Source organism: Drosophila eugracilis, unplaced genomic scaffold (genome assembly GCF_018153835.1).
Source record: "Drosophila eugracilis isolate 14026-0451.02 unplaced genomic scaffold, ASM1815383v1 contig_90, whole genome shotgun sequence".
In the NCBI taxonomy this organism is placed as follows: domain Eukaryota; kingdom Metazoa; phylum Arthropoda; class Insecta; order Diptera; family Drosophilidae; genus Drosophila; species Drosophila eugracilis.
This window is the reverse complement of record NW_024573812.1, coordinates 10,523,969-10,549,670: the sequence shown is the minus strand read 5'-3', so window position 1 is coordinate 10,549,670 and position 25,702 is coordinate 10,523,969. Positions and strand designations below refer to the sequence as shown.

The following is a 25,702-nucleotide window of genomic DNA, read 5'->3' as shown; positions in this document are numbered from 1 at the left end:
AATAATTCATGACTTTTGCTATGCATTATATCTTATTACAAAACTTGATGTAGTTTAGCCATCCCTCTTTGGCTTAGACAAATCACTGGACGTGTCATTTGAACCCCAGTCCTTTAAGAGTAGAGCTTGTACTTTAAGATTTTTTAACGCGTACTCGAAACAATGCTATTATTTTAAAATTTTCTTCACTACCTAATTCTTACAATTGTCCAACGAGAGAAATTTACCGTCTGCCCCCAGTAAAATGTGTCCATTTTTAAAAGTAAGTAGTAGTAGTAGAGTAGAGTAATTTCTACCGATACTTGGCTAGCATTTGTCTTTTGAGATCTTAACAGAATCATGATTAGCTATTTAAAATCATATAGTATAACAGAAAAAAATATAATAAAATTAAGCTCATGGTTCTTTCAGAACTGTAGGAGAAGCATACGTTGATTCATCTTTTCCAATCTTAACTCCATGAATTAGTTGAAAACAACTCAATAATTTGTTGTGTGTGTATGTATAGCCAAGCCATTTTTATATATTTTTCTTAAATTTTTCGATTACAGGTTATAGTTACAGCTAAAATGATTGCATTCGAAATTGTTTCGTTTCGGTTACACGGGGTATGCGCATATATATATATATTTAGCTAAGAATCTCTTTTAAATAGTAATAGGTTCTTTAATTGGGGTTTTCACATAAATATTTACATGCACATGTGCACATAGAATTCTAATAATTATTATTCATTATTATTTATCGCTTTCATTTTCCCAGTTCAGATCCATTTCTAAGGCTCGTCCCAAGCAACCGTCTCCAGCGTCGGAACTCAATCTTGTATCTAATTAAAGAAAGATTATGTCGCATTGATCAATTGCAATTGCTAATCGGGCGGTAAATACAGCAGATTACAACAGACTAATCGGAATATCAATGACATTTACAGCCGAATACAAATCCAATCAACACAACGATTAAAAGATAAACAAAGGCAAGCAGCAGAAGCGTTTGCGGTGGACAGCGACAATTAACACATGCACCAACGAATTAACACATCTGCGACATTTTCGAATTACGTAACAACTAAATAACTAAAGTAAGCTTTAATATCTAACCAGCACCCAGAAGCCCGTTGCATCATCCCGTCGGAAGTAGCGCGGCCGATTGTCCCTGAAGACGGTGACGGCGGGAAACTGGTTCTCCTGTATAAACCTAATGGTGGCACGCGTCTGGAATGGATTAATGATGAGGAATTAACAGGGGAATAATAAATTCTTAGTCTTCATTAAGCTGAAAAGAACTTAACAAAGCCTATTATAAAGTTAGTCTCTGCATCAAGATGGAAAACTGTGCAGATCTCAACCAGAAAGCTTTGAATGGAAACTTACCTGTGGCGCAAAATGGGGCGGCTCCACGTCGGGACTGGAGGACAGGTGCTGCAGCAGAAACTCATCCGTTTGGGAAAGCCACAGATCTGCTCCGCGCAACGGATCGTAATTGAAGGGTCCAATGCGAAGCATGCCCAGCGAGGAGTCGTATACATCCAGGACCTAATGAAATGGATATAAAATTAGCAAAGAGAAATTTTGGGTAAAATCCTTAACTTACCGACTGCGCTCCCATGAATATGCGAGCATCTCGCAGTTCCCGGTCTGGTCCTCGATCTGGAAAGGAGGCCGGAAAGATCTCGCCAGTCTTGATGTTCACACCCACTCCGTAGATGATCGGGCAGTTGATCTCGCCGCGCATCATGGTGTTAAGCTCGCCCACACACGCCTGCGTCAAATCGATTTCGAGTAAGTGATTGTGGAATGATTCTGAAATGTGAATTTTTATCATGAACAACATGTACTACTCAAATACACAAAAATCTTAGATGAAAATGTTGTCCAAGGAACATTTTTAACTCACGCATGATGCTGAAGAATACGTCCTCGCCATAGCCCTTCGCATCCCGATAGCCACCAATCAACTGTAACTCAATGCGGCCCTCCGGATAGCCAACGGCCAGATCCTGAACCCGCGAAACCATGGTGCACACAGCCTCGTCCACGCCGCTGCCATCGAAGTGGGCCAGCGCAACAGCGCCAGATCCTGCACAGAATTGTTATGAATAAACCAGAGTTAATTAGCCAAATGAAACTAATTTATTAGGGCGAGAAAGGAGGATATTGGAAAGGGTTAGCTTACCCGAGTGTCGGACGACGACGATAATACAGGTGGTGGCATCGTCGGCACCGATGATGTTGACGTGCTTGTCGTGCGGAGCGGATGCGGCCATCTCCCTTTGACCTACGTAGAGCAGACCCACCGGACCCACAGACTTGGCCTGAATGGAGTGCAACTGCTGGGCGTAGTCTCTGTAGACGGGATGCTGAAGAAACAGGCTGTTGGTGTCCATGGGGCAGTCGTCCTGCAGTACACCATTCAGCACGAGCACCATCCTGGCTGTTCTTAATCTTCCTTTCGCTTTGAATTACTTGGAGTTTGTCTCGCGGGCAAGACAAGTAGCAGGCAACTGTAAGAGGTAGAGGAGAGAACACCGAATGACTTACAGAACTCCAATGGAGATGGGGATATCGTAAGTAACTACATTTTTACCGCACCACCGAAACCAAACTCAAACTGAAACTTCAACAGAAGCAGCAGCATAAAAATCAATTTACGATGCCTGGGCAAGCGTCCGAGATTTGCATGTTTGATAATAATTTCATGCAGTCGAGCTGAGAAATATGTTTACACCTCGATCCCTCCTCCTTGGCTGGGTCGTAAATTTAACCAGCTCTTTCGAACAGAAATGTGCAAATAAAAATGTCAAAAGCTGTGCGCCCGCGGCTGATTCGATTCCCTGCTCACCGGGCTAACCAACAATGGACACCCTGAAATTGGTTCGCAGAGGCGTGGCTGTGAGAGGGTACAGCGATTCTTGGGCTCTTGTTGAAATCTAATAAAACAATTAGAAGGCCACTTGAAGGGGGTCGGGTCATCAATTTACGGAGTGATGATACCCATTGCCCATATGACTGGTAATTGAGACAAACACCCCAAGTCACAGATGTCACACGAAAGTTAATAGCCATTAAGTGGCCGCCACCACGAATTAGCCACCAAATGAACAACAAATTTAATAGAATTTAATAATAATAATGCTCAGGCAACACCCTTCTGCCTTCCCCCCGCCTGCAATTGCAATGCAAGTTGAGTCAGTAATTGAATTATTTACCTACGGATGCTGCCTAGTTTCAATTAAGCGAAATAAAGACAGGTTAAAGTTCAAGTACAAGTGCATACGCGAGTACGAGTAAAAATAACAACGTCGTACGAGAGACTCATAAACATAAATGATTACATGGACAGCAATAACAATTGTCAGAGCTAATTCCCGAAGCAAAATTCGTTGTCAGTTTGCCCAAAAAAAAACCAAAAACACAGAAAAAGTTTAACCAAAATGCAAACAAAGCCCCAAAAGAATCCCCCAGCCAGGAACAACACTATTAACGTTTTTTTTCGAGGCGGAAAACAATGGAAAACATTGTGGAAAAATCAAACAGCAAAACGTGAAGAGCTAGCTCTGGATACTGGCATACTGGATGCTGGATGGCTGAGGAACCCAGCTAGGATAGCAATTGTTATGCCGGTCTGCGGCCTGGTCTTGCCTGGAAGCAATTTAGCCGCGATCATGCATGAATCTTGATTAGATATTCAACGAGAAATAATTTGAAAATGATGACAGTTGGCGATAGGCGCGCTCCACTCTCGAAGCCAAAGGATGGATGGTCGCAGTGAGAGAAAAAGTTTTTATGAGATCGAGAAAAATACTTTTTTAGATGTTTATTTGCTTTATAACTATTAACTGAGGTTTAATTTACGTTCATCTAGTTTATACTCCAAGCACATTAACTATACTTTAAATATATTTAGTACGGTATGAGGAAGTTTATTGAACAATTATGATCTTCAATCAAAAAAAGATATAATCTCTTTATTTATAAATATAATTTAATCTTCCAATACTTTTATCATCTTTGTATAAAATGCAGACTCTAAATTTAGTTCCCTTCTTAATTTTTTTATCTTTTTAGTATAACAACTGAAGAACAATGTCTAGAACAAACTTTTTATGATAATATTCCTTAAATTTCCTTTATACAATTTACCAAAATGTATTAATAATATATTATGACATTAATATAATTTTCCCTGTGCAACAAACTCCAGCCAGTAAATGAAATAAACCAGGAAAAGGAGCCGCAGAATTCAGGCGATCTATGTAGGTGAGGCAGCAGGATGACCGAGTTTCCCCCAAACTGATTCCTAATCAAAGACCCAAAAGTTCTGTTGACTCTGGCTGAGCGGGCGGTCTTGCCAGTCAGTTCGTGCCCAGGCATAGAGATTCCCTCCATTTGATAGGCCAAAAAAAAAAACCTGAATCCCAACCAGCCAGCCAGTTACCTAGCTAGCTAGTCAGTCAAAGAGGAGTCCAACATCCCGGCGTGATCGATGGCAGTCGAACGGGGATGATGGCTATGACTGTGGCAAGAACGCAGCAAACAAGGCCATCAGAAACGATTCAATTCATTAGGAACGGCGACGAGTCTATTACGACCGACTGGTACGTAGAACTCGTTACGGTTCTGGCTTATAACAATCACAAATTATGGGTTTGTGGCCGAGCTGGCAAAATGATCTTGTAGATTTAACACTGATAGCCAGAGCCAGTGCCAGTGCCAGTGCCGGGGCCAAAAACAGGTTCCATTCGTCTACTGGACGGGGACTGACTGGCCGGGGCATTCTTGGCCACATGATTGATTGCAATTTTGACGAGTGCAACGGCGGCAGCAACTGCAACTGACAGCAGCAACAGCTACAACTGCTACTTTTTGTCTTCTTTGGTTTTCGGTTTTGGCTTGGGCCAAGTAATTTACACCCAGCCTCTGCCTTCCAGCTCTGCCCATCCATCTGGCCAACATGCTGGTCGCACACTTGAAATTCTTCTGGTTAGCCCTTTCGTACACGACACAATTGTCAACGAGAGCGCGAACAAATTTTAAGCCAAAATACGAGCTTCATCCTGCAACCGGTTCTCTCTGGCCCAAAATTCCGGCCAAAATGAAGAAATTGCAGTGGGGAAGCCAAAGTCAACAGCAACATGTAATGTGACAGGGGGACAAGGGAGAGCTGAGGTGGTGGAATCAAAGCAACTTGGATCTGGCCAAATCTTAAGCTTCTTCCGGGTTCGTGATTTTCCTTTTGTTGCTGTTGCTGCAGTTGCTGCCGCTGCTGTGGCTGCTCCTGCTGCTGTTGCAGTTGTCATTGTTTTCCACACATTTCATGGCCAGCATGCGGAAATATTGTAAAATTAATTTCAATCGTTTGTTAATCGAAAGATAACTTTATACAAAGATATAGGCATTGATCCCCCACCTCCCAACTCACTCCCATTTAATGCCGCACTGACAATTTAATTTGGCCCAGCTGCAGTGGATTGTTTTGGCCCTGATCCAAGACCAGGTCCAATGGTTTGGTTGGCCAAACGTGACTGCCAATCGACTTCCACACAATTTCGCTTTGGCACGCAAATATCGTGAGGCCGGGGCTACCTTCCGAGCTGAGCAGCTTCCCCCCATAAGAAATGGTCACCAATGGAAAAATAGGCAGCAAAACAAAAAAAGGAAATCGAAAGTTTACATTGGAAGTGGAAGCTGGGCTTCGTGTTCCTCTCTGGCGGTTACAACTTTCTGGGATGCCAAAATCAGCCGAAAGAAATAACAACGACCGGAGGAACAGACTGAATTCAAGTTGACATTTCTGGCCATGTTTTTCGTGTCGTTTTGTTGTTGTTTTTTTCTTGAAGTTTTTCTTACTTTGGTCTAGACCAGCTACTCCAAGTTGCTAGAGAAGATGTATGGCTAGCCGAAACGAAAAATCCAAAGTCTAAAGTCGGCGATTTCCTGAATAGCTCCAATTAGAATTGCCGATCGTCGTGCTCCCCGTGGCTCAATGTACTGAAATCAGCAATTCAATTCTATAATTCTATTTCATCCAGATAATGATTAATGATGATAGGTTCATTATACGCGTACTGTCATCGCCTCATTCAATTAGAAATGCAGTAAACTTACTGGAAGTTACTGACTTGGCTGGGTTCTTGGCTGTCAATCATTCAGTTGGCTTGCAAAAGGGAGTGTCGGTTATGGGAAGAGAGAGTTGACAATAGAAATATTTGAATAGAGAAAATAAATTAAGATCTGTAATAATAGATATCACTGTGGTGATATCAAACCTTTCATCATTGTCTCAAATATTTTAATATTGCTTTAATTCATTCGAAAGATCTAAATAAGAGTTATAGTTTACTAATTATTTATCTATTTTTAGCTTTAGGAATTGTTTATTTCAACTATTGGAAAATTATCGATAAACTGCATTTTGTAGGTTTTTCTCTGGAAATAATTTTATTAGTTGCTAGCATCTGTCATAAAATTAGTCCCTTCTTTCCTTTCGAAAATAAACTTCTGCCTTTGACAAATTCAAGTTTAATGTATTCATATTTTGAAGGTTTTTGTTTTATTTATGTTTACTTTCAGTGCTAGCTAGTACCTATGTACGTTACATCTCCCTCCCCTTAACCTTTCGCAATAAATATCCAGCTTTTTGCCAATTTTAATGCCCAACCTCAAAATATTTGACTGCATTTATGATAATCATACTGTTTTGTTATAGTAAATTAATGGAATTTTTCTTCTTCCAACAAAACTTCAAATGTTTATTCTAAGAGTAAATGTAAGGACAGTGATAGGTTTTCATTCATAGGATAAGACCCCTATTTAGTACTAACATTACTTAGACTCCCAGGACAAATCGCCTATTTAGTGGCCTATTTGCATTGCACATTTTCCCAGAGTCCGCGGAAAAGGAAATCTATTTTCACACAGCAGTTAGGCCCAAGAAAGGCGAATTCTCACTGAGTCTCTTGTCCCATTACTAACTTGGGATCGTCTGCCGTTGTTGCTGTCGTGTAGTATCTGCTAAGTTGGTTTTTTCCTTTTCCTTTTGCTTTTCAGCAAATGCCTCCTCAGCCCAGCTGGTTGTTTTCCTTATTTTGTTATTTTGTTTTTTATGGCTGCTTATGCAAATGCAAATGCGACTGAGGAGCGGGGTGTGCGTAAACGTTTGCGCCTTTTGTTCACATGGCTGTGGTTGTGGCTGTGGATGGGGTCCGTTCGTCCGTCCGTCGATTCCGAAAGCGTTGCGCTGCCGTCATGTCCAGTAATTAGCATAGCACACACAGTCCCAAACGCAGTCGCTTTTTTTTTCGTATATTTTTTTTGCTGATATTTTGTTGCTGTTGCTGCTTTTGGCTTGACAACCGCGGCACTTTGTTTGTCCTCTCCTCCGCAGTTGCACTCGTCAAACAAACCCGCCGTCGGCTTGCATTAGCTGAAACCAAAGTCTGACTTACTCTAACTAAGTTAAACTCGTTTGGCTTTTATGGACTGCGCTTTACGTACTGAAAACTAAACTGCGAATTTCTCAGAAAATCGCTGGACTTTTGACATGTAGATGGCTATTGGGCAATGACGAGAATCTGACAAGGAATTTAGGTAAATTTTGAGGAATTTTTTCGTGCAGGAAGGCAGTAATTTTTCTGTTATTTTTGATATTATTTAAATTGTTATTTTGAAATTTCACAACTTTCATAGTCGATACATAAATTAACTTCCTTGGTTTATTCTAACTTTTAAGGGCATGAGGTTGTATTTACTTAATAAATATTTTCTAGAATTTGCCTTTCTATAAATTTTTCTATCTTTATTAACTAATTAATAACTTTTGCGCGCCCAAAAATCCTCAAATTTTCTGCCAGCTTCGATCAAGGATGGCCTCTTGCATTTTGGCGTTTGTTTTCTTGTCTGATGCGCCGCCAGCGTAGAATATTTGCTAGCGCAATTGGACATGTTTTCCGTGGGCTCATTTCAGTTTTTATGGCCAAAACACACACCGACACCGACACATATACATACATACAAATACACAAAACAACTGCAGCAGCAAGAAACGACAAAAATCCGCAGCAGTCGGCTGGCATTTACAACATGCCTACAACGTGGTAATGGTAATGGCAGGCCCAACTGCTGCACCAACCGCCAAAATGCACAGAAAAATATATTTAAGAGTTTTTTTTGTTTTAAATTCACTTTAGAATGAACCGTTCTATTTTATAGATTTATTTTTAGATTTGTTCTAAAGCATTCTCTAATTTGTTTCCAAATTGAAAAAGAAGATCAAAAAAAAAAGTTTGGACATATTGAGATTCTGTATTAAATTTTAAATTAAAATTGGTTAAATGTTAAGAAGTAGTGTAGTAGTATCTTAAATAAATCCAATCAGAAAGATCTGAAAAAGTATCATTTATTTTTCCTAGTGCCCTGCATCACTGAGTCGGCTGGTTGGTCCCGTCTTGGAATACCAAATTTCATAGCGGTACACTGCTAAATATTTTGAAGCAACAGGCAACTTGCAACAAGCGACTGGCAACGAAAACAACAAAAACCAAAACCCACTACGTGCGGGGGCGGAGGTTTGTTTTTATAGCCGCCCAGCCGCCCAATCGGCCCTCCCCCTACAGTTCGGTATGGTATATATATCTATCTGTATATATAGTATGTGTGTACGTAGTACGTAGCACCGGTTTGATCTTGGGCATTCATTCCGCATGCGGCACTATAATTTATAACAACTGCTGAAGGCGCTCGCCGAATGTGCGACTCTTGCAGCTCCTCGACTCCTTCAATCCAACTCTTCTCGGCTCTTGTCTCCAACTCTTTTCTTTTCTTTTCTTTCCTTTTTCATTTCTTTTCTTATTTTTCTTTTATTTTATTTTATTTTTCTCTCAGGCCGGCATACGCGATGCGTTCATTCTTTGTGGCCAGAAATTGCAGCTCATTGTTTGGCTTTGCCTTTTGTATACCCTTTGGCGCGAGGGGTATGATAAGAGGTTATCACTCGGTTTCCTTTAGCATGGATTATTTTCTGAGAAAATTTTAAGGATTATTTCTTTCTCGAAGATGCTGGAATCATCCTGTGGACATTTTTCATTACATATTCTCCTAACCTACATAATTTTATGATACTAAAATTAGTAAATCTCATACTAATATTAGCATTTCCACGCCACATATTCCACCTATTCATGATAATTTAGCAGTAATTTACTTTTAGTATTAAAAACAAAAATGGGTTCAAAGAGGTTATTCAACTTTTAAAGAAGATAATGCAAGCTGAAAATAAAAATTGATTTATTTTCATTTAAGAAATCGCATTTAGCAAGTTTTGTACCTTTTCCATTAGTCATAGTTTTATAAACATTATCACATTAAACCATATTTACTCCTGCTGTTTTTCCTAGGGTATTTAGATCTCGGCATAAGATTTGTCACTCCTCGATTTTGTGGAGTGGAGTGGCAGGCACGCCTCTATCTGCAATGTGCGATCTATTGCGACGGGCGCTTTCCTTTGAGCGCAGCAACTTGGCCTGCGATGACTGCGGTGGAAGCTGGCTGGGATTGTATGGGATATAGGTATCCATATACTCTATGTGCCTGGTCTCTCTCTCAAAGAAGCAGATTGGAGGCAGTGTAAGCCTGGGATGTACCAGGGAGCATCATCTAATGGCCGGCGGACGGCGCAGCTCCGTTTCACCTGAGATTGATAGCAGTTGACGTCGTTGCAGCTTTACGCTTTGGTTTCGTTTTGAAAAGGCTTTTGAGGAAGGAACTTTTATGATTCAACCAGGTGAAATATATATATATATGGAATCTGAAATAGATTTCCTTCGAAGCTGCTGGGGCTGGTTTGATTTATAGGAAGCGATTGTGCATTTTGCAAATTACGATGTCTCGGGAGCTCTGGGGATTATTCGCTGGCTAGCATTATTAATACCTGAATGCAGGCACACCGGCAATAAGGCAATAACAACATCATCATCGTCGGCTCTTTGGCCTCCAACTGTAGCTCCAACTCGCCTCCGCCTTGCTCCTTCCGCTGATTGAATCTTTTATGTGTGGATTTAGGAGCCATCATCAGCGGCAGGAGCAGCCCAGAGACCAGAGACCAGGGACCAGGGACCCACAGTTGAAATTAAATATTTATTAAATCGACAGCACACACACAATAGCATATAAATCAGCTTAAAAACTATTCAATGAATATTCCAATCAATAGACCATCGCACACAAAATAGAAACTGAAGAGTTTGGGGTGATGTTGTTGCCGAAGCTTTAGAAAATCTCTGACCCCTGACAAAGTCGCAGAAGGAAATTAAAATGCTGCGCAAATGAGATGGTTTCGCCTGAGGAATAGATTAGCCCAAATTGAATTTATACTACAGTAAATCCTTAGATATATAGAAATGTTTTTACTGTAAAGAACAGGTCTTGAAGTAAAAATAATGAGCTTATCCCTAAGGTAGATATTGTAATGCTGGTTTAGTTAACTATGTTAACCATTAATGTTTTTTAATTAAACATTCTAAAAGATACATTTTGAACTTTATGGGTTCAAGTACCATGAAAATGTGTTAAAATTGCCAAATATATTTATGACTGGATAAATTATAAGCCCTTTCTCTCTGTGCAAAACTTATCCCCCTTGCAGGAAGTCTCTGTAAAGACAGCCTCAGCTGATGCAACCTTTCAACTTCTGTCGAGAATCTATTGCAGCAATTATGTCCTTTTCTTGTAAGGACCTCTGACGAGTGAACGGCAGACAAGTTGGGGCCAAAAACACGAGTCGAAGGCAGTCCAAGTCATTGTCCTCGGGTTACACTGACCAATTTCGAAAAGTACAAATTGAGCTGCACTCACCTGGCTGCCACAGGGGGGTCATGTGCATTGGCCAGCCGAGAGTTAGTTTAATTAATTCAGCATCAGCATCGGCAACGGGCATCAGCATCGAAGGTAGTAAACAAGATTTGCCTGGCCAACGGGCTTGTCTTTGACAGCTTACTTGAAAGAGGTGTACAAGGCACTTGTCGTCAGTCAGTCGAGCTCTTTTTTGGGACCCCTTTTGCTCTGCTCTCCTCCCCCTCTCACCATAAGAAAATCACACACAAACTGAAAGAACTTTGACCCTTGACTCGCAGGAGTTTGAAGCTGCTGGGAGAGTCCGCCTATGAAGTTGTGAAGTTGCCTTCAATTAGCGCTTTGGACACAGATATTAGTTGGAAAAACAGTTACTCCAATTTTTAATGGCATCTTTTTTGTACTGTTTTTTGGAACATTAAATGTAACAGAGAGAGTTGGTTAGCACCTCTATAGTATATATCGCGGAGTCTGTCGGTCGCCATAAAAGATCTTCGAAAGAAAAACTAATTACACAAGTCGTAAAGTCTGAACAGACCTAAAAGCCAAGTCAAATGAGATGTTTCGACATCTGACTAAGATGTACTAAGGCAATCTGACTCATGGTGTCTATATATATATATATATATATGCTATGCTAAATGCTGATTATTGTTGGATTATTAATATTTTTAATTATACGTATTATATATAATACGTTTTAAACAAAAAATAGGTTTGGTTTCCTTACTTGCGATTTTCAATCCAAATTATTTACAAGTTTTTTAATTGTCAGAAAATAAATAAAAAATAAAACAAATATTATTGTCAGCACTTTCAGATTATTTGCTTATAATAATAAAGTTGCTTTAGTTATTTATTTGTTAATTAAAATTAATCAATGATCGGGGATTTCCTATCAGCGAAAATGAGAATATTTCTTTACTCAATCAAAACTCTAACCAAATGGCATTAGATTAATCTTGGCATTAACTATATTATATATATATATACTAACTGAACCCAGGACAATGTAGACATCTATCAGTTTTAAACTAAACGAACCCATTTAGTTACTTGTTCTTGGCTTTTTTCTCTTCCTTCGATCGATGAAGATAGCCCAAGCGTAGAATTATTTTTAGACCAGCTAATATTGATCATCCAGCCGGGCTTGATTGATCGCCAGGGATAGCCGAGCCGCAGACTCCTTTTTTTCTTCTTCTCCCAGATAGACCATGATCATCGATTGGCCGGCGAAATAAATTGTTGCTACACGTATAAGACATCGTGTACGACAAGTTAAGACAACGATCTGCTCGCCTCTGCCTTGTCTTCGGAAGAGGAGTCTGTGGATTCTGGCCAAAGATTTTAAGTTCTAGCGATCCGCATCATGTGGCGTTGGTCGCTGCAGGATCGCCAGTCTCTGCAGATCTGCAGAACTTTTTCTCCTTCGGTTGCGTGGACACTATTGCCCACAGTGTGTCTATATCATTAATTAATTTAATCACTCGAACATGATTCTGCTGTGCGCCTGTTGGCTGCCAGTTGTTCTCACAAAAGTTATTAATTTTGGGATGGGAGAAAAGTGATCGATGGATAGATCGGGAAAACCAGGCGGCAAAATCGAAGATAAGGCAAGCTAGCTGAATGAAACGAACACAATATAGATCTCTGATGCATATAATACTGAATAATCATCAACGTCGACTGCTTATCAGCTCTTCGCAGCTCGGATCCCAATCCTCCAGCCAGCATCCCATAAATATTAACGATTTTCTGTGGATGTGAGATGCGCGATAAGAAGGCATTTTTCTTTCCTTTTTGGTTGAGTTTTTCGAGTCTGGATTCTAAATATGGGAGCGGATGGGCTTCATGATAGACACGACTCACTTTCATTGGTACATATAGATTATATTTACTATATATTCCGAAAAAGGTATTGTCATCTGGAACTTTCATCGATATGCCCACGCTTACTAACTTTTAAAGGGAATTCTAAAAGGCTTTCTAGTTATATTAACTAAATATTATTATTAGAGAATTTATTTGGTTTTTTATTGTTTTATGGAAATGGAGATTTAGTATTTTCTACCAGGTTTATGTGGGTTTTATAGAGCTTACTTTAATAGATCATCAATATCTTATATCTAAATAACCAGTTGTTTTTTCTGGGTTTTATGGGGCTTATCTGAAGAATGTCTTTTAGAACTTACATTGATTTTCAATATTGCACTGCACTAGAATGGAATATTTATAGCCTATATCTTTAAGATTGTTATTTTTCACTGTTTTTTCACTAAGCCGTCGGCATTTCTTTTAAATATGTTTTTGTATTAACTATTTCACAACTTGTATTTTTAATATTGTTTACTTTTAAGATATTCCTTAATTTGTAAGGGATTTTTTTAGAAAGAAACTAAGTACGATTGCGAGTGAGCTGAAGATTCCGCGAGGCGATGTGATGCAAACCGGAATGAGACTCAAAGGCAACTGAGCCGAAAGTCCAAGTCGAAGTCGACTGGCGAATGGAAGGCGCAAAAGGCACTCGGCGAGAATAAAAGAGCAGCGCCAGCGCCAAAGCCTTTGGAACAGTTTACAGTTGAGCGTGCGTTGGGCAGAAAGGGAGCGCATGCTTGCTGCCGGTAATCTAATTGGACCCCTCGTTGAGTCGCGCTCACTCTCTGGAGCTGAGCCTCTCTCTCTATCTATCTGTCTCCCAACTTGGAGCCGCTCTCTCTCTTATTGTTGGGGAGGTGCGAGCGAGATAGCGGTTGGAGCAACACGTGTTCTTATCAGACGGTCATTGAGTGTGTTTTGTTTTTGTATATGAGTAATCCGAGTTTGATAGCCCTTTTGAGTGGAGTGCTTATTATTTGAGTTTAGACTTAATCTGATTAGATGCTGGTCCTCTGTCACTCAATTCGGTAAGTGGTCACTCTAGTTGGGGTTGCACTTCTTTTGCTGTTCTAATTGGTCAATGGCCAGTGCTTTATGTACAGAAAATGCAGCTAGGATTGCCCCTATATTTGTAATAAAAATAAAATACAAAGGGGTCTTCTATAGAGCATTATGAATTATGACCATTCACAGAAATTGATCTAATTTCGGCATGTCGGCTGTCTATGAAATCTTTAAAGACCTTATGGTCAGCATTTTTTTTGGGAAAAATTGTTATAAGAGTGCCACCTGGAAAGATTTTTAAACATTTAATCAAAATCTTTTTCACAGTTAAAAGTTAAAAGTTGTTAATTCAAAACTTGAACCTTAAAACTTTAAAAGGTTTTGATTTAGGCGGATACCTTTCTACCTCTTTTTAATTAAGGTTTTATCAACATATACAATAAGGGCATTCTTTTTAGCTCACTTTATTTAAATGTTTTAATAAGGAGCCTCAAAACTTATTAATATTTTAAACTTATCAATAAAAATTCCAAGCAGACAAAAATTAACGAGTGACGATTTGTTTTTTGAGAATTTATTGTACTGCTATTAATAGAATTTGTCTTACATCTATTAAGGTTACTTATATAAGTTTAAGTAATAGAGATTAAAATGTCATCAAGAATTCAGAAAATTTAAACAGTAGAGCTTTCCAAAATATTAGGTCCAGTCTGAGTTCCAAACTAATCTAGATTGCAAATTTACCACCAACTCGTAGATTTTTGTCTTCTAACTTTAACTTATTTATTTAAATTTTGTTTTTAACTAAACAATGAATTTGAAATCTTGAACTTAACATTTTAATTTATTGACAAGCTATCAAATCCCCAAAAGTTACGACTTCCCCCGACTGAAACTGGAGCACAAAGTGCAGCCCTCCATCACTCGTATACTCGTACCAACCTCTTTCCAACTCGATTTGGCCAACTTTTCCTCCCAAAATGCAACCTTTTCAACCAGAACCACATCCTCATCCCCAAATAGCTAGCCACTTTATCCAGAAGTTGGCCAAAAAGCCATTACGCACCGCTGTGAGATTGTAATCTAAGCTCTCGTTATTGGAGCAGGCAGGGATTTAATTAGACAAATGTCCCACAATTTGTAATGTCATTTTTCTCAGCAGTTGCGGAAAATCCGAATGTAAAACTTTTTGGTGTTGAAAATGCAAAAGGTGAGCGAAGATGTGGAGAGACGAAGAACGGGTTAGGGGCAAGGGGGGCGGTGGCAGATAACACCCGAAGTAAGAAGAAAATATGTCTAATTTTGCACCATGTGGACAGTGGTCATTATTTTGGACAATGATAGACACAGGGGCGTCCCAAGGGGGGTGTTTTTTTTGGTTGCAGGTACCAGAAATCTTTGCCAAGCGACTATCCCCGCCATCTCTTTCACTCCTCGCATCCCTGTCTCTTTCAGCGAGCTTGTGTGTGTGTGGAACAGCATGAGGTCCCTCGACAAAAAATGAGATTTGCTGACCGGTGGTCATTAAAGCACATTTACAATGAGCCAAGCCATGTTGGCTTGTGGCTAACGTGGTCTTAGCCCACCCCCTCTAAGGTCCCCCTTTTGCCACAACCATGCCAAATGACCAGAGACAAGCGATCAAATCGATGCCGAAATTAATTTATCTAGGCACTGGCTACCAAAATTTGACAAATTGCCAATGTATTTGAAATTGACTGCAGTTGTTAGATCAAGAGGTTTTCTTATTGGGCGAGCAGGGAGGGAGCGTTTATCAAGGGGGGTTAGTTATAAATTGAACGAGCTGCTGCTTGGAATTGGTTGATTAAATTTACATACCACGCTTTTGCAATATCTAATCATTTTAATTATGTTGTTTGCTATTTTTGGTATTTAGAAAATTTAACAAGTTTTTAGGCAACTGGTTTTCGGAAATTTTCATTTTATTATTCCTTTTAACGGATGAAAAGTTATGATCCTTGGTGATGCATGATGTAATATATATATTAAAGTTGAATTTAGTTTTTATTAATATAACAAAATTTCAATAATAATTAAAATATTATTATAAGACCTTCCAAAGGACAGGAAAATAGATAATGACTATTTTTCAAAAGGTACTTAATTTGTTCAAATACAATGGATCATATCTTATACCAGAGTTTATATAGAATTTATAGCTGGGTATAAAGTTGAATTTAATGTTGCTTTCTAATATAAAATATCTCCTAAACTTTCTTTTAAAATTCAACAATATTTTTCCCTATACCATAAGTTCACATTTTCTTCTTCGTTACATTTGAACTCCCTTAAACGCAAAAGCAGACCCAGTCAATTAATGCTATCAAGTTATGAACTCTGAAAGATTTCCCTGGCAGTTTTCTAGGTTGAGGTCTGGCCAAGCACTACCCAATGAAGCACCCAATCCCCTTGGCATCCCTCTCCCAAAAACAGAAACCCCCAACCATCATCCACACAGTTGATTGCACTAATTGGCAATGAGCGTGACGATCGCTGGCGATGGACATCGACAACTTGGACGCCGGACAACTGGACGGGCGATGATGAGGAGCTGGATGAGACAATGAGACAAGATTTCCATTCATAAAACACTCGCTGAGTGGACCGGAAGTTCTTATTTGATTGAAACTTGTGATAGGTTCCCAGAAAGGGTATGCTCTAGGCATATCGGTAGCCTGCTTATGATTATGATTAGGAAAAGGAATTAGGCTATAAGAGCTATTCAAGTTATTCGAAGTGCTAAAGATAGGTAAGAACTTTTTAAAACGAAATATTTATAGCCAATTAAAATTGAATACAAATTGTAACCTCTCTTCCTTAAAAAGTTTCAGTCATTTCATATTTATGTATCCCTTTAGTACGTTAAGTTAAGTGTACGAGGTGTGTTCAAAAAGTAAGGTGACTTTTCAAATTTCGCGGGCAACATATTTTCGATTATCGTTTTTTTTGTTTTGTTATATTGGTACACTCTTCCCTAACATCTGTACCAAGTTTCAATGGAACATCCTCTTTTGTTTGGTTGTGAGAGGCGTAAAGGTACAAGTTGTTTTGCGAGCTCGGCGATTTTTTGCTATCGAAAAATATGGATCAAAGGATTTGCATCAAATTTTGTGTAAAAAATAAAATTAAGTGCTCTGAAACACTTGAAATGTTGACAGTGGCATACGGTGAAACTGTTCTGAGTAAAAAAAATGTGTACAAGTGGTACAAACTCTTCCAAGATGGCCGGGAAGATGCCAATGACCAGCCTCGCTCTGGACGCCCAAGCACGTCAACAACTGATGAAAACGTTCAAGCAGTGACGAAAATTGTTTTGGAAAATCGTCGAATCACTATCAGAGAAGTTGCTGAAGATGTCGGTATATCGCTTGGCTCGTGCCATGAAATTTTTTCAAACGTTTTGGGTATGAGTCGTGTGTCAGCGAAGTTTGTTCCGAAATTGCTGAATTTTGAGCAAAAGAACCGTCGCATGAGCATCGCTCAAGAGCTGTTGAATGACGTCAACGACGACCCAGATTTACTCAAAAGGGTCATAACTGGTGACGAATCATGGGTATATGGTTATGATATCGAAACCAAAGCCCAATCGTCCCAATGGAAGAGCCCAGACGAGCCAAGACCGAAAAAAGCAAAAAATCGCCGAGCTCGCAAAACAACTTGTACCTTTACGCCTCTCACAACCAAACAAAAGAGGATGTTCCATTGAAACTTGGTACAGATGTTAGGGAAGAGTGTACCAATATAACAAAACAAAAAAAACGATAATCGAAAATATGTTGCCCGCGAAATTTGAAAAGTCACCTTACTTTTTGAACACACCTCGTATACTAATTTAATGAATTACTTACGTATTTAAAGAAGTATTAAAACGACAATATAGAGTATCTACTTTTCCGGATTTCTTCACTTAATGGTTACTTTTTTGTTCCTATGCCAGCCGCTGTCCAAGTTCAATAGTGTTAATTAAAGCAAAAAGCCTTAATTATTCTTATTTATTTGTTTATTTTTCCTGTCACAGGGGAAGTATTTCCGCTAGAAGTGAGCTAATCCGGGCGCAGCTGGACCCAGCCTGGTCGACTGACTTGGTTACCGTTTTGGGATCGCATTTCCTTGGCCCAGAAGTTCAGGGTTCAAATGCAGGCAGAAATATGTAAATGCAGGGCGCTTGCGTGGAGCGATAAAAACAAATCGAAAAGGGAACCCAGTGCTAACCGATTTCCACTTCAATTTCGAGCCGGGTCATAAACATGCCGGCATATTGGAGGAGTTCTGGTGGGAATGGGGATGGGTCACGAGCTTGTGCGGAGCAAGCTAAATGCTTGTTAAAGGGCGGGATCGCCGTTGTTGGTGTTATTGCCCGAGTGCGGTTGGTTCGTGGCAACCACAAAAACAAATCAGCCGGAGAATGGAGCAGAAGAAGTGAAGGAGCAAGAGTGGAGGCATCCCGGCAATTGGCAAATTCGATTTGCAATTTTTGTACTAACGCCGGAGGATTCGGCGGTGGCAGAGGAGCTGCTGCCTCTACATTGAGCAAACAATTTAGAATGAAGTGCAATCGGGAGTCAGAAAGTTGATTTGCAATTTCATGGCAGCGGCAATTTGCACCTCATCATCATCATTATCCAGCCAGGTCTTTTTCCGGGTGATGATCTTTCAATCGTTCAATCAGTCGGTACGGCGAGATGAGGCACGTGCAGGTTGCAACCTGCAATAGGTAACTCGTAACCCGTAACCCGTAACCTCGTATCCCAAGACGAAAACTATACAACGATCCTCAGGATGTCCCACATATTTCTCGCTATCTACAGACAGAAACAAACTATTCGTATCATTTTTGGAATTTCACCGGCTATCTCTTAGCCGCAGCTGGGCCAACCAGGAAGTCTGCCTGCAACAAGTTGCCGTAGCAATGAGAAAAATTTCGCTAGATAAATAATGCATATCTCACGCACTAGCTTCGCCGGACCAAAGTTGAATTAAGGCTCTTCTGTACACTGAAAGAAATGTTGTTTTCTCGATTACAGTTTATATTCGTGATGCTAGACTCACATTTTTCGAGGGAAATAAACTTAAGTTATTGAGATATTAAATATATAGATAAGTGGACTTATACAGTTTTTAAGATGAGGTAGTTCAGGTTGTAGGTCGAATAAGACAACTTCTTTTCTAAGGCGCCCATTTCTAGTTCTAAAATATTTTGTTTAAAGGAGAAAATCTACAATAATTTTATTGCTTAAATCAACCAAAACGTTTCCCAAATTCCATGACATTTTTCTTCAGTGCATTTGAAGTTACTGCTTTTGGCCGTTTAATGAAGGCCCAGATCCGATGCCTGGCCATAATAAGCAATGGCCAACAATGAAATCTTTGGCTCCAGCCTAGGCCAATTTATGCGATGGCTTGCAGTCTGGCTTTCTGACTCTCTGGCTTACTGGCTGCTTTTTATTAAGCTTTTCTGCTTTTCTGGCTTTTTCAGCTTCCCTTCTCTCGCGGCTGCGTGTTTCGATTTGGCGCGATTGCTTGGCTTAATTTAAGCCCTGAGCTAGCTGCCGCGCCGAAAAGATTCATTAATGTTTGATTTTAGGTGCTTTTCTATTTACTTTTTCCCAAGATCAAGCGAGATTTACGCCAAATTGCCAGTGCCCGGAGCTTGGGCGAAGCATCCACCGCTATTCCGCCATCTCTTCCATCTTTTGTATTTCTCCCCCGACTTTTAGTTTTACCGTTTCTGATGCCGCCTTGATAGACAGTACGTCCCATCGGCAAAATTGGTTCATTAAATGCAACTGTTTGGTTAGCGAAATTGAAAATAAAACCAAGGTAAAGATAAGCATCTCGGTTCTAGTTTTTCTCATTCCCATGAAATTGGGTGAAACGGAATAAAGAAACATTTCTAGACCGATCAATTTATATATGTATCAATGGTTTCAGATTTAGATGGTAGAGATTTAGTTCTTAAGTATAAGATGGAATAACCCATTGAGCAGGACACAAATAATACTATCATAATAATAGAATAATAATATTTAATAATAAATTAAATCATTATTTTTTTTTTATTTTTTGATAGGCGTTAGAACAGATAATTTGATAACCTTTTTATTTACAATTTTCAATTAACTATCAAGGCGTCTCAGAAACATCTTCTAAGATCAAGTGATCTCTTTCTTAAACAACTAAAATTGAAAAGGTTTAGTTCAATGGCTTAGATCACACATTATTTTAGAATATGTCTGTTAAAACTGCAAATCATTCAAATAAGATCGTACATAAGTTTAGGTTTAACCGGTTTCCAAGCTTCCCCCTCAAATGTGACATCGTTTTGATCAGACCCTCTGGATGATTAGTGTTTAAGCATTTACAAATTGCACCCACATGTATGTAGAACAAATAATAATTCGATAATGACTAGGAAAAGTGGAAATGGTGAGGGAAATTACAATGTGCATAAATCGTCGGAAGACCACGCGATGAGTTGACCGCATAGAAGTGCGGGAAAAGCACGAAGCAGCCGGTACATTTCCCCTTATTAATAACATTATTTATGGCTTTTTCATCCCTCAAATTAAAGTGCCTAAGCAATCATTAAACATTTGTTAATGTGATGACCAAAACCGAATGACGGCACTTTGTTATTGTTTGAGGGAACATATGATTTTAGTTAAAATTCCATACTCACTCCCATTTACATAGCACCAAATGGTTCCTGAATTTTAACAATTTTCGTCACTCTTCACAGTTCACAGTTTAAGCTCATAGTTTATTATTTAAAGGCTAATTTTTACTTGCTAGCGCAGCAATTTGTTGTTTATTTTTGCACTAAGTTTGCCTACTTAAAGTGGGACCGTTTACAGGGGTTCTCAAAATACCACAAGGGACCAAAAAACATACCAAACAGCTGTTAGCTGCACAGTGCTTAAGGCACTGAAATAAATTTAATAAACGTTTTGAATATTTCAAATGTAAAAATCAAATAACGAATAACCGGTTAAAAAATACTACAAAAATATTCTACATTTTCTTGAAAAGTGCGTTTAATAATTGATTTTGAATAATAGATTTGAAAGTAATAAATAACAACAGCTTCGTTATAATGTAAGGGACAAGTACAGCTGATTAGATGGAATAAAGCACTTCTACATGGCCTGCACTAGCATGAGAAGATCCTCCTTTAAGTAGTTCAGATCCGCTTGAACGGGAGCAGGCACTCCATTTGCGTTAAACAGCAGCAAGGAGTTCGGAATGAGTCTACAAATATATACAATTGCTTATAAATGTACATCCGTTGTTAAAAATATAAACTCGAATTACTCACTTGCAGTCGAATAGTGTCTTTTCCAGGTCTTCCTCGCCCAGTTTGCCGTCGCTGGTGGCTATCAGGGTGAAATCAAGGCTTTCGTCCCCCAGGCAAGATTGCACGAACTCAAACACGTCGGAGATTTTCTCATAAACATTGAAAGTGCCCTGGAATGACTCACGTTATTACACCAAATTTCTATTAATGACATCATCACGAAATTGCTTACCTGTATAAAGAGTCCATTGGGAAATTTAACCCTGACTAAAGCGTATCGATACATGCGCAAATTGCGCTGCTCCTCGCGCTCCCGCATTGCCTTGGTTCTTAGCATCTGGGACTGGGCAATGGCTTCCGAACGTAACTGCTGCTCCTTCTTGATCTCCTCTGGCGCCAAGCGATAGAATTCGTCGGGTAGTACAACACGGCGTGCTTGCGATGGAAGTAGAACCTTTATGTTTCGGTCAAGCTCAAGTGGAATGGTCTCCGAGTTCTTAAGAGCCTCCACCAGCGTAGGCAGGTCAAGATCTTGTTCAGTTTGCTCTCTAGTCCAGAGCAAGAATTGCTCTTCGTCGATCTTAACCTCGTTAAAACCAGCTGCTTGTAGAACATCTAGGGCACCCTCCACGTAGCGCACCTTCTCGCTGAAGATCTTATTAGACATGCGTATCTTGCAGAACTTTTCCTCCTCGGGATTTTTTATAAGGTTCTCCAGATAACGAATTAACGTGGCAATGCACTCGTCGGCCTTCTCCTTGACATTGCAATTATGGATGATCAGACAGCCGGTGAGGCCACGATCTCCCTCCAGTTGCTGGTACAGGAACTCCTTGATCCGAGCCTTCCACACGCTTTTGGGTAAAACCTCTTCGCTGATCATTGGGCAGCGGAAGAAGACGCCTTCGCAGGCCAGATTGCGATTGTCGCCACCGGAAGCGGAAGGGGCTGTGCTGACGCTTGATGCCGTGGACTCTATCTCCTCCTTCTGACGACGCTCTGCCTCCAGTTCCCTTTTGGCTTGAGCCTTCACAGCCGATAGAGAGGTATTGAATTCTCTAGATGTTTTCTTGTCAATGCGAGCTAGTGCTGCATTGGCAGCTGCCCGGGCCTCGTTACTCAGATCATTTCGTTTTGGTGGCACATAAGCTTCGTATTTTTGGCGGGAACTACTTGCAGGAGCTTCCTGTTTAGGCGCATTTAGCTTGTGACCCGTGCCCATCGAACTGCCTGTTAGCTTGAGCTGTAAATATACTTTTTCTTTATATCTCTTCAATGGAACTATATATATAACCCACTTTAAAGGCCGCCGCCTCCTCCTTCTTCCGTGAAAAGAACTTCTTGATCTTGGACATTGTTTCTAGATGCGCGGCGAGTGTTCTTTGGGCAACTTCAACTTCGCCACCGACAATTTAAGCTCTTCGATTTCCTTGAGGGTGCCTGAAATGCAAGACATCTCTGTAGTAAGAAAATCAATATAAAGCAATGATTTTGAGCAGTTTCTTACTTGGTCTGACAAACTTTTCCGTGATGACTTGGCCGTAAACAAACCAAGAATAGCCGGCTAGAATGCAGGTTCCCAGAAGAAGGACGATTAATACTTTTAATAGGGTGGCCTGCAGATCGGTGAACGCAATGGGTCCGTTCTCCCAACGAAAATCACCGGTTAAAGATTCCAGATTTTCGCGCAGATCGACAGCTGCCTTCAGTGCAACGCCAGCAAATTGCTCTACTTGTCGCGCAATCGACTGCAACGTTGAATTGGACGATTCTACGTAGAAATTAAAACTCATTGCCTGCTGAGTAAGTGCCAACGATTAAGTGTTAAACGTTTTTTCCAAGATTCTTTGTTTATATCCACAGCATTATCCTCTTTTTTTTTCTCCTTTATTGTTGCAACTGTGTGACCGTTGTTTGTCTGTGTAATAATACCATTAAAACTACAAAAAACATTCTTAGTAAATATAATAAATGTGAATATATCGATAACAGCATTCAAACGGGTAAGCTAATTTTGAGTGTTGGTAAGTACTCAAAGGCGAACTTTTGGCGCTTTCTTTTAATTTAAATTACTCTTTTTTGAATGGAGAAGCATAAAGTTGTGCCGAAAGGCTTTGACCTCATTCGGTTCGCCTTGATTTTTGCACCCGCATCCTGTAATAAATTTATACTTATGTAATTGACCTTTTTGAGTTCCAGGAAATAGTGCACTTAAATATTAAGTATTTATATTTCAAAACTATATTTAAAGTATTTATTTATTCTTATAAAGTTATTCTTAAGTCGCCTTAACTATTTTTATATAAAAATTAATCAATTTTTTTCACCATTTTAATTAATAAAAGCTTTGTGCAGTATTTTTCTTTACAAAATTTAGTGCCATTCACTTGAGGAGCTGTTTAAATTTTAATAAAATCTTCTAAACAGTGTTTGTTTTTTCTTCTGTGTAGTTACATAATTAAGGTTTTTTGGGTAGCACACGCCCATTATTTATATGCAGGACCAGCTGTCGTAATTGAATGATTTTCGATCGTTTCGGCAACTGCTTTTGCTTCCTGCAATTTTCGGCGATTTGTGCTTGTACATCTCTTCCTTTCGACGGTGTTCCCTTCTTTTTCCGATTCTGCGATTGATTTTCGATGGCATCCTTGAACATGTTTTGGGGCAAGTGATTTGGGCAATGGGAGGGGAGTGCAAGGGAGGAGCACTATCAGCGGGCGAAGAGATCACGCTCCAGTGATGCGATGCGGGTTCAACAGCCAGCCGAAAGTCGAGCGGAGGCCAAAGAAGAGAAATCTCTTGCAGCTTATGGCTTCCGTATGCGCCATGCCTCGCGCTCCACTGGCTTTGTAGATGGAGACGTAGACCCCATCTTATTCTGTTTCTTGTCGTTAGTTTGGGTTTTGTGGCTGTTTGGCTTTCTGGCTTTCTGCAACTTCAATTACACCAGAGACACAAACAACAGATACAAATGTCTATTCTATTTTGCTTTGCTTTTGCCTTGCTTTGGTTTATTTGTGCTGGCTCATTTTTCTGCGGCGAGTACTACTACTGCTAGGCAAAATGTCGACGACTTATAATTCGAGCAGCGTGTAAGATTTTCCTCCAGCCCTCCACTGGGTTCGTTCTGCTCTGGTCCGTTGGTTTCTGTTTCGTTTCTGTTTGCCATCGCAATCAGCGGTTGCCAGTCTGGGTATTTGAGTCCAAGGCGTGGCTGCTGAATGAGCCATCGCCATCCCCAATCCCATCCTCATCTTCTCAAGACTACTATGTCCATGGCCATTATATCTATCACCATCACGCGATATGTTCTCACTTGCAGCCATCCTCCCAACTAACCATCATTCAACGTCATTCCCAACCATTTCCCATTCCAGCCCATCGCATCAGTTGCAATTGCAGTTGGCTTTTCTCCTTCCCCCCGCCGTACTTTTTTTTGCGCAATTAAAATTCCGCAAATGCCTCGAAGGGAAGGGGGTTCTGCGCACCCAGAGCCATCGAAAGGAATGCAAGACTGGCGCGCATGCGCCGTCGTCCGGCGTTATTCGCATTGCAATTGTTGTTATCAGCCATGAGCCGAACCTGAAAAACTAGTTTCGATTGCCAGCTGAAGTCAGAGCGGTGTGTGGTCAAGACTGAGAAGGAGTATAAGAAAGAGAAAGAGAGAGGTAGAGAGAGAAAAACTGGGAGTCCTAGAGATAATAGGGTATGCTGGAAACCAGGAAAATATAAAGCTATTTTAAGGAACAAAATTGGTTGGGAAATTTTGATTTTGAAATCAAAAAATTCATTTGAGTAGTAGGAGTAATAGTTAATAAATTTATATTTAATCTTAAGCAGTATAAGTAATATATTTTTATGAATATTTCATTAGTGAAATATTAAATATGTCTATATTAAACCTAAAAACACCAATGAACTTGCTGAAAGATATTTCTGTTGGTAAGGTATTAATATTTTGTCTTACATTTTACCATAATTAAAAACAAATTCAGTCGATGTTCTATTATATTATTAAAAGAAAATACATTATGATTATCATTTTATGTGGATTGCAAATTAATAAAAAATGAAAATATAACTTTATACTTATTACTATCATACCCTCTATAACAAGATACTCCACCTGTCGATCAGTCTGTTCACCTGATTTCCAGGTAGCATGTTATTTGCGCGAATTTCATGGTTGGGAAAGCCAGTAAAAGCCTCATCCATTTGGCCAATGCCTCGGCTTTTCTTTTGTTTTCTCCCGTGGCCAAAACTGGTTGTGCCAATTTATGGCCAACATTGCCGTGACTTTGTGCACGGCTCGCGAAAGTCAAGGTAAGAGACACAACACGAAGCCAAGGGTTTCCTTTCCTTTCCCGCTGAATGTTATTTTCTTGTTTTGCTGGTCGTTTATTTTCTTATCTTCAATTGATAGTGTCTTTATGGGTGGGGCGGATAAGGGGAGGTAGAGTAGGAGCAAGGGAAATCTGGCTCGTTCATTAAAATTTATGCACAGGAAACGGAAACGAGGCAGACGACTAGCAGACACAAAGTAGCGACGTCTCTAGGCCTCCTTTTCTGGCTCTCCTTAGTGGCTCCTGGTTCCGAAATACCACCGCGCGCCATCCCTTTATGCCACAATCTTTGGCTACGCAAGCGGCGTGACAAACAG

At 39.9% G+C, this 25,702-nt stretch overlaps 3 protein-coding genes across 4 annotated transcripts; all 3 read right to left on the bottom strand.

Moving 5' to 3' along the window:
• Positions 1 to 486: 486 nt before the first annotated feature.
• Positions 487 to 20,593, bottom strand: LOC108111988 (protein N-terminal asparagine amidohydrolase). Of its 2 annotated transcripts, XM_017221717.1 has the most exons (7): positions 13,040 to 13,323; positions 2,176 to 2,503; positions 1,897 to 2,079; positions 1,594 to 1,802; positions 1,374 to 1,535; positions 1,101 to 1,214; positions 487 to 826 (listed from the first exon to the last, which is right to left on the bottom strand). In XM_017221717.1, exons 2-7 carry the CDS (start codon positions 2,426 to 2,428, stop codon positions 815 to 817), a joined length of 933 nt encoding a protein of 310 aa, XP_017077206.1. In that variant the 5' UTR covers positions 2,429 to 2,503; positions 13,040 to 13,323; the 3' UTR covers positions 487 to 814. The 2 variants fall into 2 exon arrangements, with proteins under 2 accessions (XP_017077206.1, XP_017077205.1); XM_017221716.1 differs by lacking the exon at positions 13,040 to 13,323 and adding an exon at positions 20,428 to 20,593 and having other exon boundaries at positions 487 to 1,214.
• Positions 20,594 to 20,760: 167 nt separating this feature from the next.
• LOC108112044 (UBX domain-containing protein 6) lies at positions 20,761 to 22,448 on the bottom strand. The gene is made up of 4 exons (XM_017221796.1): positions 22,341 to 22,448; positions 21,275 to 22,285; positions 21,064 to 21,212; positions 20,761 to 20,996 (listed from the first exon to the last, which is right to left on the bottom strand). Exons 1-4 carry the CDS (start codon positions 22,395 to 22,397, stop codon positions 20,885 to 20,887), a joined length of 1,329 nt encoding a protein of 442 aa, XP_017077285.1. The 5' UTR covers positions 22,398 to 22,448; the 3' UTR covers positions 20,761 to 20,884.
• Positions 22,372 to 22,956, bottom strand: LOC108112045. Its single transcript, XM_017221797.1, has 2 exons — positions 22,550 to 22,956; positions 22,372 to 22,482 (listed from the first exon to the last, which is right to left on the bottom strand). The coding sequence occupies exons 1-2, from the start codon at positions 22,833 to 22,835 to the stop codon at positions 22,403 to 22,405; spliced, it is 366 nt and encodes a 121-aa protein (XP_017077286.1). The 5' UTR covers positions 22,836 to 22,956; the 3' UTR covers positions 22,372 to 22,402.
• Between the last annotated feature and the right edge of the window lie 2,746 nt (positions 22,957 to 25,702).

Coding starts and splice junctions, on each gene's coding strand:
- LOC108112045 (XM_017221797.1), bottom strand. CDS start 22,835: ATGAGTTTTAATTTCTACGTAGAATCGTCCAATTCAACGTTGCAGTCG. Junction 22,483..22,549: donor GGAAAAGTTTGTCAGACCAA/GTAAGAAACTGC, acceptor CTTGCATTTCAG/GCACCCTCAAGGAAATCGAA.
- LOC108111988 (XM_017221716.1), bottom strand. CDS start 2,428: ATGGTGCTCGTGCTGAATGGTGTACTGCAGGACGACTGCCCCATGGAC. Junction 1,803..1,896: donor CGTATTCTTCAGCATCATGC/GTGAGTTAAAAA, acceptor TTCACATTTCAG/AATCATTCCACAATCACTTA. Junction 1,536..1,593: donor TATTCATGGGAGCGCAGTCG/GTAAGTTAAGGA, acceptor CCATTTCATTAG/GTCCTGGATGTATACGACTC.
- LOC108112044 (XM_017221796.1), bottom strand. CDS start 22,397: ATGTCCAAGATCAAGAAGTTCTTTTCACGGAAGAAGGAGGAGGCGGCG. Junction 22,286..22,340: donor AGGAGGCGGCGGCCTTTAAA/GTGGGTTATATA, acceptor GTATATTTACAG/CTCAAGCTAACAGGCAGTTC. Junction 20,997..21,063: donor AAGACACTATTCGACTGCAA/GTGAGTAATTCG, acceptor ATATATTTGTAG/ACTCATTCCGAACTCCTTGC.